At 48.2% G+C, this 12,020-nt stretch overlaps 1 protein-coding gene across 1 annotated transcript in view; it reads right to left on the bottom strand.

Annotated features, from left to right (window-relative positions):
• Window positions 1-1,019: 1,019 nt before the first annotated feature.
• Window positions 1,020-12,020, bottom strand: part of LOC125717707 (retinoic acid-induced protein 1-like) — a 31,826-nt gene continuing 20,825 nt past the window's right edge. Inside the window, 6 exon segments of the mRNA XM_048990920.1 lie at window positions 1,020-2,222; window positions 2,689-2,769; window positions 3,607-3,656; window positions 4,005-4,098; window positions 4,561-9,051; window positions 9,053-9,943. Coding sequence (XP_048846877.1) covers window positions 2,214-2,222; window positions 2,689-2,769; window positions 3,607-3,656; window positions 4,005-4,098; window positions 4,561-9,051; window positions 9,053-9,928 — 5,601 coding nt within the window. The 5' untranslated portion in view covers window positions 9,929-9,943 and the 3' untranslated portion in view covers window positions 1,020-2,213.

Here is a 12,020-nt window from a genome sequence, read left to right as displayed (position 1 = left end):
CACTTAGTCACACGCGGTGTCCTCGCATTGTCACGGCGGTGGCGTTGGTAGTGTTTGGGGCTCAGCAGCGGCCTTACAAGCATGTTACACGTGTATCATAGGGAAGTGGGCTGTGAGCTTTACCTTAAAGACATTCCGACATACTCAGAACGAGAACGACCGCGTCGTCTTTAGAGTTTTCCATGCATGAGGACTGTGCCGGAAATCAGGTGTTTAATGTGGAGCATATTGCCTGTGGATAGCTGCATCCAAACGATTGCCTGATTACATTGTAAAATTCTAAGCAAATAAAGCAATGAACTGGCAAAAGTTGAATGCTAGGAATGGATGACTGATGAGGGGTATTAATAACAGATGAGGTTGTCTTATGTCGATGCTCTACTTGTACTGCTGGATGCAGATGCAGTTTTTGCAGGGTCTTGGAAATCCCTGATCTCATGGCCTTTCTGCCTGTTAGGTATTTGATATGATTTCAAGACATAATTTTATGAACAGCTGTGCATTTGGGCCCAGCTTGAAAAAAACAGTCTGTTGTGAGTGTGAACTTGTATCATTTTTTTTTTTAACTAAGATGTTCGGTCAGACTGTATGCTCATTGATTTCACTTTAAGAATGTAAATAAAATTAAAATTTTGTAACCTGCTCTTTTTGATGTGCTTCCTCATGAGGAAGAGGGTTTCAGGAAGGTGGGAGGTTTATGTATCCATATATAATATGGTCTTTATACTTAATTCTCTAATTTATCAATAATACACTATTAATGATAGTCATGTCCGTATAATTCCATACAACTTGAAATAATTATCGTTATATTGCGGTAAGATTAACTAGAATGTTAAAAATTCTGTATTGATAAAGAATCAACTACAATAAACGGCTCAAGTGACAGTGTTGAGATTCGAAAACAGTAACCTGTTCCCATTCAAATGGAATTTTGTATTATTTACAGAATAGTTTTTTTAAAAACCGCCTACCTTTTAGATAGCATTCCCACCCTGGACAAGTAGCATTCCAAAAAACACTTTAAGTCGTTCTTTTAATAACATTTTATAGGCAATTAACATATTTATTTATATAAAATAAACATCTCTAAGAAATACTATACACAATTATTTAAGTACATCACATTTAAACATTGTTCAATACTTATGTACACCATTAAGTAATAATTATATTAAAGAATCATTATCATAAGAATCGTTTGGTGCGATGTCCACGTTGCCTGTATGTTCTCTATATAATCTGTTACAAATTTAACCTAAATGAGATCATTGCAGTACATTGAACGGGCTACGTTGTATGTATTCGCCATTAATTATATCGAGTCGCTTGAGCTGCTTCTCCATCCGGTTCTGTCCCTGGGTCGCGGCACGTGCACGCTCTCAGGATGAGCCCGCGGAATATGAGCGGTCTCGAGCTCCAGTTGAAAGGCGCAGCGTGGAGGAGCCGTTCGCGAGCTCATTTGTGCAGCAAGCACGAGGTCCAGCGCCGTTCTCCCAGTGATGCGCTCGTTTCTCTCGTCGACTCCCACAGTTAAGATCACACATATTCGCGTTGCTGAACTCGGTGAAACTCAACAGCTTGAAATGATAAAGCTGAACAGATACCGATGATTCAAATGTGGCATATATTTAAAATGCACATCAAAATACATCATGGAAGAGCATTATATTAAAATACATTTTATGTCAGAATATTTACTCCCGGAAAGCACACCATATACATTGTTAAGACGTAAGCGAACATGTTGAATCCGAACGCATTTGAACACATTTTAATGTTCTGACAACTGCAAAATTTGGTGCCGAGTGTCTTGGTAGGCCTTCGTAGTCCGTAGATGAACCAATTGCCCCTCAAACAAAATACCAGACTCAGTTTTTTCTATACAGCACATCCAATTGCCATTTTATGGTAGACCAAATATACCATATAGTAACGGTGTCTTCTTCAGGTTGCCTACTTCGTTAAAGAAATCTGCTTAAGTGCTGCTTTCTAAGGGAAAAAACCGTGAAGAACTGAAATACCCACGATCATAAGGATGCTGTACAGTTCTGCCTTTTTTGTCCAGCGTCAGTATTGCTGCAGTTTTGCTACACAACACCCTCCCCTTTTCAGTTTGTATGCGGCGCGCCCCGCTTTAATCCATTTTGACTTAACAGCACTGGGACACGTCTGTGCGCTGCATAGGAGGTCTTCAGAAGACGGGCTGGCTCTCAAGCTGACTGAAAAACAAAGCACAGGAACGATTCTCGAGCGTGTTGGGGAGGGACGTCTGCTCTAACAGTGGCATGCACAAAGACAGGAGCATCTGAGTGTAAACATACACATACACACGGTCTAGTACATCTGCAGGGCAGGATTCGAGCTGCCAGGTCTTCAATGTGCAGTTCTGCTTCAGCGTCTGCTTTTAATTGGCTGCACTCTATGGTGGGTCTCCTTGCAGGGACGAGGGATGCACTGGGCAAAACATTGCAGCTGGCAAGCCAGCTCCCCTTGCAGAGAGACACACCAGAAACGTCCTCCAGTAGCCTTCGTTATTAAAATCATTTTCTGTGTATAAATATTTATGCTTCCTTTTTTCGTTGCTTTCACGACACTGCACATTTTTACTTCTCTCCGAACCACGGTGGGATACAACAGCGCTCTTTTCAAGACACCTACGCGATTCCCAAAAGCAGGGAGACGTACCTTAACGCCCTTGTGCTTTCGACTTATTATAAAGGGCGCTCGGTAACGCCGCCGTTCGCGCGCTGCACCTCCCACTGTAACCTTGTTGGTGTCAAAGGGAAAGAAAAGAAAAAAGCTGCAGCTTAAGAGCCCCAAATGGAGGCGGCATCCGTACTCCCTCCACCTTTTGATTAAGGCTGCAAATTGGCATCGCTGAGACCGAAGCCTTAGATCCTCGGGTCGGCGTGCACCCTGTCTGTTCTGGGTGCTCATTATTTGGGAAGCAAGGGTAGGGGGCTTTATTGATCAATGACAAGTTTTAGCGGATCTCTGTGTTAGGAAGGCTGTTGCTACTAGTGACGCGTAACCCACCCGCTTTTTAGGTTCTGCCTGCCCTCAGTAAAGATTCCCTGAACGATCAGTAGATGGCGACCGAGGCAACCGTAAGATCCCAGCAGGACAGAGGAAACATGGATGCCAGTAATGATGCTTTTCACGGCTATGTTTAGTAATACTTAGAGCATTTACTATGTTAGTGAATAAACTGGTAATGACAGTCATGTTTTGAGTCATAGCCATTTTCAGTGCGAAAAACGAAATGCCATTATTTCAAGGTTTATTTTTTGGGGGGGGGCAAGTATATAATCGCATTGGCTTTGGTGTGAGTTATTCAGTAAGGGTTTGTTTACAATGCTTCCTTAAGCTTATCGATATTGCGTTTTGCGTTGTTTGTATATGATTTTCCCGCAAGCCGCACCAGACAAGCGTCGCAGCGCACAAAAGCCACCCCTTTTCTATCGGAGCATGGTGTTAACACGAGTGCCAGCACAAGATACAGCAGTCAATAACTGCAATTGGCTGTTTTCCCGGAAGATCATATCAAAGCAACCTCATGTGTCGCTTGGTTTGAGTTTGGGGGACTTAAGGAAGAGTTTTTACCTTGTGTTTTGTACATTTCATCGAGAAGTTGTCTTCTTGCAACAAGCAACCTGAGATGACAAGAATGAAAAGGTATGGTTTAAATATTAGAAATTAAACTGTCATTGATTACATCATATTGATAACGTAAGCAAGCCTATCATTAATGTTACACTTTACAGTTACTCAGTAGTTAAAAGAGAGGGTGATGATTTTAGTGGCACGTTTCAGCTTTGTGTGGGCACTGCGTAATTGGGGCAGGGGTTCCGCACAAACATGTGCACATACATACTCTCTCTCTCTCTCTCTCTCTCTCTCTCTCTCTCTCACACACACACACACACACACACACACACACACACACACACACACACACACACACACACACACACAGAGACCGACCAAGTGAAGGGCCTCACCCGTCTCTTTGGCACAGACGAAGTGGAACTTCTGAGGACAGCCTTTCCGGCAGCAGCTGACGGACGCGCCCACGTTCTGGCAACGCGAGCATGGCTGCGCGGTGAGAGAAGAGAGCGCAGCTGAGCGATACCCGCGAAGCGATTTCCACCCCCTAGTTTAAACGCGCTGGCCCGCTAGCGAGTCGAATCTCCCCGAGATACAGAAAAACCAGCGTTTTTTCATATTGTAAAACATAGGGCCTGTTCGATATGACATTCGAAACAATACTAACATGCTGTAAGTCGATAACGAATGGCAACTTTTTGTTAAAGTTCGAAATTCATACACCTTAGGGAGAAGATTTTCATATAGTAACGACTATGCAATCAGATTTGAAATATATATAAACGAACTAGCTATTTGTGCATATGAAATGTATTATTGTTCATAACATTACTTTTAAAATGTATATTGAAATGTAGACTATATGTATATGGGGGTTGTTTACGCTTGCATCTCACGAAGCTAATCCTCGACAGTGCTGACAAGGGAGTTCACTGAGGGGGGGGCATTTACTGTTTGAGCTGCAGCTTGAGCAGCCTCCTTCAGGCCATACAGCTTTCCCGCAACCAGAACCACGCCATTAGTCCAGACAATGCAAGCCTCGTGTGCCCAGTGCTCCTTTGCCTCTGCCTCCAGCTGTATCCTCCGCAGCAGGGTTGAGGCGCTGTCGCCGTCCCCGGGTCTCCTTTCGTAGTTCTGGAACCGCTGCAGCTTTCGGTACTGCTCCCGAAAGCTAGGCCGTGGCGTGCCGCTCCCCCACGGAAGCCCCTCTGCTCTCCTGGTCACTCCGGACTGGAGCCCGCGGCTTCCCCAGCAGCTAAAGCCACTCACAGCCTCTCTCTTTGGAGGGCTTCTTGGCGCCGCGCTGCAGCTCATTTTCTCTCTGTCATCCGCGGACTCCAATTTGTGTCTGAGAGACAGAGTCTTCCTTGGTATGCTGTCCTCAGGGTAATATGGCCCACAGAGGTCCCCGAGCTCTCTGTAATTTGCTGGCTTTCCACACAGGCAACAAGTTAGACACCTGTCAGTTAGGTTTTTATTGACTAAGGGCCCCTGCAGCATGACTGAGGAGTTCGGTATTGCCTTGGCAACAGTAACCGAGTTCTTTATTTTGGCGGAGTTCTTTTTCATGGTTTGAAGAAGAAGCAATTCTTCCTCAGGCCTGTTGACAATGGTACAAAGGGAAGCAAAGTTTCTTGAGCTGTCAATGTGAACGTATGGGCTGAAAAAGGGCCTGCTTTCATTTTTCTGAGTCTTATACAAGATGTATTTTAAAGTCATCTCTGGCTGGTTCTCCTGCACCACTGGAGAGTTTTGCTCCATCTGCCTTGCCTTAGTTCTTCGTCCCATTTCTGTAGGTTTCCCTGGTTTTGAAGTCTTTTTATTCCTCCTTTTGGGCCCCGATTTTTTGATAATGTTTTGCTTTTTGCTGTTGTCTTTGCCCAGCACTTTTGCCAGGTTCCTCCTTGCAGGGGGTGTCTTGCGTTTTCCCCTTTTGCATGCGCCGACTGCTGTGCCTGCCTGTAAGCTGCCTGTCAGGTCCCCCGTGTAGTCGGGCACTACAGAGGCAGGGCGCGGTCCATGCTGCTCTGTGCTGGTCACATTCTCGGGGAGAATGGGACCTTTCCTCCTTTTCCTCCTCTGCTTCAGGTGCATCTCATAGTTGTTCTTAATTGCTCGCTGTTTTGCTAGCCTAGGTGTGTTGACAGTGGGGCTGCTGGCTTCCGCCACTACCCCGGCTTCTGCTGCCACCCTGACTTCCTCCTCATTCTCAGTGGATACCCCTTTCCTCCTCCTGATAGTGGCTTTGGCACAGTCGGCATCCGGCATTGGAACAATGCGCCACATGTTGCTGTCCTCTGGCATCACCTCTGCGGGCTTTTCCATCTCCTTTGGCACTAGATCTTGCTGTGTCATCTTTGAGGTCACTTCCATAGGAGTGTTCTCAGCTTGAGGAAATGGAACATGCTTTTTCGACCCCGCTGATGTGATTTTTTGTACCATTGCCTCATACTTTAGACCTCTGCCTTTCCTTGGTGGTAGATACTTTGTTTTTGTCGGACACTGAGGAGGAGTAGAGTGGATCTCACCTGTACCGCTAACGGTAGGTATGTCTTTTGTAAGGCAGCTGCTCAGAGATGCTTGAAGGTGCTCCACCTGCTTAAGTTTCTTCTTAGGGCCTTTCATGGTCATCAGTGTAGCTGGCAGATGAAGCTCCTTTGTCTCAGGTGCGCCTGGTTTCATCCCTTTGTGTTTTTTAAATGGGATGCTTGAATGGAAGCTTGATTTTCTTTTGTTGAGGGATACAGTCTTCTCATCAGGGTAGGTAGGCAAGGTTCTGTAAGATTTCAGTGCACTGGCTTGGGTTTGCTTTAGACTTGGGCAGCCTTCATCATTCAGCAGTGTGTCTTTTGGTCTCTTGGGTTCCTTCATCTTCTTGGGAAGGTGGCACGGTATCTTCTTCTCTCTTCCCTTTTCTTTAAGTGGGTTCTCCTGCGTGGATTTCCGGGACCTAAGTACCATTGGCTTCTGGTCTTTTGTCAAGGGGGGTAGATGTGAAGCAGTGTCCTGGTTGTCATCCTGTTGACTGTTCAACGTTAAGCTTCCCATGCAGCTCGCTTCATCCGTAGTCGTGGTCTCTGGACCTTTTTGCCTCATCCACTTGATCTTAGTGACTAAGTCCTTGAGGAGACCAGGGGATTCCAAAGCTGTTCTCTCTGGGATCTTTGGTCCCAGTTGCCTTTTGAAGTGGTTGCAGTCTTTGGGCGCAGCCGAAGCAGTAACGGATCGGGTGCACATCCTGGATGGGAAGTTTTCAGCAAACCGTTTGGGTGTTTGGCTGGAGTTTGGCTGATCTGGGAAAAGCCCGCTTTCTGTACACGGCAGGGTGTTTGTCTGGGGATCGGCTGTGACCCCTTCTGCCTCCATTCCGGGGTGCCTTCTTATTCGGCCTCCTGCTTCTATCCGTCTCGTTGCCTGGCTTCTCCTTCCCCGTCCAAGTTTTCTGTTGAGCACTCTGATGTTCGCCAGAGGGGCCACCGGCTCAGACTTTGTGGAGGGCGTCACCGCACTAGGGCTGCTTATTCCTGGCTCTATGTCTTCATCGCCTTTTTTCGGGGAAGGTGGTGTGTCGGCCCAGGAAGGTGCTGAGTGCAGGATGGACTTGCCGGGCAACTGGGGGGAGTCGGGCTCTAGCACCTCTGCATCGCGACGGTCAGTGTGTTCCCTGACTTGACCTGGAGGCGTGGCCTTTTCCACAAGGGCAGAGAAAGCGGTTTTTATGGAGTGTGAGAGGGAGACAGAATCACAAGCGACTGACCTCCTTTCAGCTCCGGTGAGCACTGCGTCTTGCGTCGCGTTCTCTGCCTTCACTGGAGGTTTGCCTCCGTGTTCCTCAGCCAGATGGCAGAAGTCTCCAGACTCCCGTGACCATATTGTATTATTAATGACCTCCTCAGAGGGTAGAAGAGTCTCCTTCTCCTTTCTCACTTCAGCGGGCTGATGGGAGAGGACAGAGGGCTGCGCTTCAAGAGCCTCCCGTGTCTCCTTCTCGACAGTTAAAAGCCTCTCTTCTAAAAGCTCACTCCTGGTGGTAAATTGCGGGAGCTCTGAGTTGTCCTCCTTCACGGTTAAATATTGATCTTGTACAAGGTCATCTCTCCAAAAGAATGACATTGTTTTTTCTGGCATGTCAGAATCAGTGGGCATCTCTGACCTGTACATCTCCGACTTCATCAATATTTCGCCAGCATCTGCGGCTCCTTTGTGGGTGAGGTGGGAGATGCCATCTGACTTTTCAGCAGAATCCACTCTGGCTAGATAGTACTGGTTTGGTTTGTTCTCCATGTCGTTGTGATATTGTTTCTCAGCCAGAGCTTTGCTTACAGTATGAAACAAAGCCTGACATTTGTCCTCCTCAGGCCAATTTTGCTCAGTCTTCTGTTCCTCCTGCTCGCTTGCCTGAGAGACCCCAGTCTGGTTGTTGTAGTCGGCGATGGCAGTTTCCTTCATCGCTTTGTTTTCATCAGCTTGCTTCTCTGACCAAGCTAACTCCTCAAAGTTCTCCTTTAGTGGGTCCTCTTGACCCTGCCTAGCTGGTGGGGAATTCTGCCCTGCTTCCTGTGGGCTGGGAGTGACAGTGCTTTGAGGTGACTTCTCTGCTGTGTTTGTCAGTGAGGCGTTGACAGATTCTTGGGCCGGTGTGCTTTGCAGCCATGGGAGAGCATTTAGATTATCTCCGGTCTGGGCACTCTGCAAGCTGGGAATGCAGTCCTCTGACTTGGACATGTCATTAGGTGATGTCAGCGAGCAGGAGGACACCAGGTCCTGGGTGAGCTGTGGGTTGGCATTTGCTTGTGCTGGGCTCCTGTTTTGGCCACAGCAGTAATAGTTCCTCTCCATCTGATCTTCTGAGCTGCTGGAATATCCTCCTTCTTGCATCTCGGTGTGGATCGACTGTGGAGTACTGAAATTCTCTGGTACAGGGGTGCCCTGCTGTACATCTGAGCATGAACTTTCCTCAAGGGATCGAAGCTGGCCCTTAAATTCATCACCCTTTTTGGTACCACTGCGTTTGTTGCCCTTTTTGTTAGCTATTAGGGCCTCTGAGAGCAGCAGCTGCTGAACGTTGTTAGAGATGTTCTCCACTTGAGATGTCAAGGCGTTTAGGCTCCACAGGCTTGGGTTGGACAGCAGTTTCTCTGAGAATCTGTCCTTCATGGAACTGGTGTAGCTTGCCGTAGGGTGGTTGATGCTGGGGGATGTGTGGGAGTGCGGGGGCATCAGAAGGCCCTGTTCTGGGAGATTTGCCGAGGATGGGTTTCCTGTGTGGATTGGCTGCTGGTTGTACTGGAATGTCTCGGAGTTGACCATCAGAGGGGAAGGGGTGGAGCTATAGGAAGGAGACCTTCCTACTGACCGGGCTGGTGAGTGGCTGGAGCTGGGGCTACAGTTCTGGTAGTAATGCTCTGGTGACCTCACTGCCATATCTGAAAGGCAGTAGTTTTTGCTGTTGCTGACTGAAGTGTTGGTATTTTGAAAGGCCATCTTGGCTGCCGGAGATGCCCTGAAGGGAAGCCTGCTGGTCGTACCCAGCTCTGGAAGCAGGTTGCTGATACGTGTAGCTGTTCTGGGATATGTAGGTACTTTGCTTCAGGCTATTGTTGCTTCCTACTGGCCGGTTGAACTGGGAGTTGGGAGGCATGGCATAGCCTTTGTAACAGTGGGGGATGGAGCTGCATTTCTCCATGTAGGAAGATGTGGAGGTCGACAGGGACTGAGAGTGCTGAGGGAAATGCAGGTGCCCTTGGCTGTAGGCTAGAGGGGAGGGGGAGGTGTTCTGGGGCAGGTTCTGCTGATGGTGGCTGGTATATATAGGAGCTGAAGGCTGGGCAGCATGGGAGCACTGACTCTGGGAAATGGGCTGCACGTTCTGCTCGAGATACTGGGGGGTGGTTCCCCCAGGGCCCGTGGCGGCTTCCAGTCTGCCCACCATGTCCTGCTTGTACTGGGGCAGGTGAGTAGGGTCCTCCCACTTCTGCTGCAGGTGGCCCTCACTCAAATATTGGGCCAAGTAGGCGGCGCCCAGACGGTTGCCAAAACCGCCAGGCAGGGGCTGGCCCGAAGTCTTGCCCCCTTTGTACTGTTTCTTAGCCGGTGCGGGGCTGGCATCGTAGCCCTGGTAAGCCGTCTGGCCGTAGCAATCCTTAGATCCCGGTCCTGCGGCCGCGGCGGCCGGTGCCGAGAGGGAGTGCGTCTCGTAGCCCTGTCTGGCCTGGCCGTGATGATGTCTGTAATTCTCAAGGCGTGATAATTCATGTGGTTCCTGCTGGTAGCAGGGTTGGTTGCCGTGGAAACCGCTCCGCTCCCTGAAGGACTGCATGACTCCAACAAGGGGCTGTAGAGGGAAAAAAAAAGCAGAAACAAAACAGAGCATGTGCTTTAGTGCCCCGCTTGCATTTAGCTTTTCATCTCGACTTGCTTTATCTGGGTGCAGCTAAATCGATGCGCTTTGCCCTTTTCCGTGGTTTCGGCCAAGCTGGCTCTCAGCGGACTGCCGAGCATGCCAGTGCTTTCCTGCTCCATCACACCCATCATCCTGCTCATTTTAATGCATCGGCCCTCAATATCACTGTTGTTGTTTTGAATATATTAAGGCATTGTTCCATTTAATGTCTCTTAAGAGATTTCCGCGATGTCTTTCCGCAGCTATGCATCGCCATCGTTAGCGGCAGGTTGCCACGTTAACGACGCATCAAGGTTAAAATCTCGACGGTATGTTTTCCGAGCACGGTGGAATAATGGGATGTGTCACGGCGAGGCTGACGACCTCATCTCACACTTGAGAACTTCTAGGTTGTATCTCTCCCCTCTTTTTGGGGATGTAGTTCTCCTAAAACAGAGGAGAACGACGCAGGAAGAGCAGCATATCTTAAACAGCTTTGTCTGTCTCGTGATATCGGCGATGCTCTGTGTGGGTGCGAGTATCAGTGGACCTGAGGCAATCGTTCCTCATATTTTCATTGTCCATAAAATAGTTTAATATAATTTATATTAAGTGAGTCTTACAGTAATAATCCATCTACTGTTATTTTCGCTGTACACGAGCTTTGTGTTCCTTCTGTAACATTCTTATGTATGAATTCTACACGTAAATGGATCCTGGCTGAATGAACCTTATCGAGCAGTGATGCTCTTCCATGGAGCGGTACCGAACCGCCGGTAAGCCGAGCCTCTGGCTGTGGTGCCGCTGAGGCCGGGAGGTTCTGCTTGTTGTGGAAACTCTGACCCGTCACTGGTTCTGCTCCTTCCCGACCACAGCGACTCGCGTGTCCTTAAGGAAGCACGGGAGTCCCTCACCAAACAGAGCACATCACCTGACCAACACTGCACTGTTCTGCGGCAAAATTAAAAACCAGGGCTGGACCACCTTCAGATTCCTATATAAATCCTCTTCTAACAGCCTTAACCAGGTCTTAATCCCCCCCCCCCTCCACCAACCTGGTTTCAGCAGCGTATTGAAGCTGCTCCATTTTCGCAGTTTTCACTGTAAACACTGCTTACATCATGCCATGTAGGTGTATAACAAACACAATCAGAACATTTCCTCTTAAAATCAGGCACGAAAAAAAGCCCTTCAAAATTTTGAAGTAGGTACTAGTAAAACTTGCTGGAAATGTTGCCGAAATTATATTTATTTATTTGTGTTAATTTAAAACAACCGTATATTTGGGATGAGACCTGGGCCTGATGTTTCATGATTAGCGGAGAGGGTGAAGGTCAGGACAGAGCCGGGTTTGGTTCGGCTTTTCTGAGCAGATATGGTCCATAAAGCAGCCAGTGCACCACAGCTCACTCATGACAACCCAGGGCACGTCAGGGTCAGAATCGAGAGGGGGGGGGGGCGTTAGATATGGGGGCTGTTACACATCTGGAAGCAGCAGTCAGACTTCATCTTTCCTTAGGTTAAATGTCTTTGTTTATAAATTTTTGCGTTTTTTTTTTAGTATCCATCCCGTGCTGGGTGAGCTGTGGGGTGGGGAGGGTAGGTGGGAAGATGTGGATGAGGTTAATTGTTAATTGGATGAGGTTAATTCTGAAGCACTGTAATGTCCTATTTGGCCTTTGCCAGCTAATGCTGCTGCACTGCATCATGGGTCGGCACAAAGGACGGATCTCCACATTGTCAAAGGAGCTGACAGTCAGAATGGTGGGGAATGAGAGCTGGTTGCAAAGGTAGGTGCACGCCAGGAGAAGGTAAGCTCGTGGACAAATGGGTAGGCGCCTCGGCTTTGCATCTGCCTTTATCAAGATGCCAGCTCCAGCCTTTTGGTGACTAGTGCATGCAAAGCAGTGACTGCGATGTAACGTAAACAGGCGCACACAAAGGGCTGCCGCTGATCCTCTGCAAAGGGTGTGCAGCTGAATAATAAGCTGCCTCCGTGTGGGGGGGGGATTGTTCCACTGCACGGCGG

This window comes from Brienomyrus brachyistius, chromosome 22 (assembly GCF_023856365.1).
Source record: "Brienomyrus brachyistius isolate T26 chromosome 22, BBRACH_0.4, whole genome shotgun sequence".
In the NCBI taxonomy this organism is placed as follows: domain Eukaryota; kingdom Metazoa; phylum Chordata; class Actinopteri; order Osteoglossiformes; family Mormyridae; genus Brienomyrus; species Brienomyrus brachyistius.
This window is presented reverse-complemented; position numbering and strand designations above follow the sequence as displayed.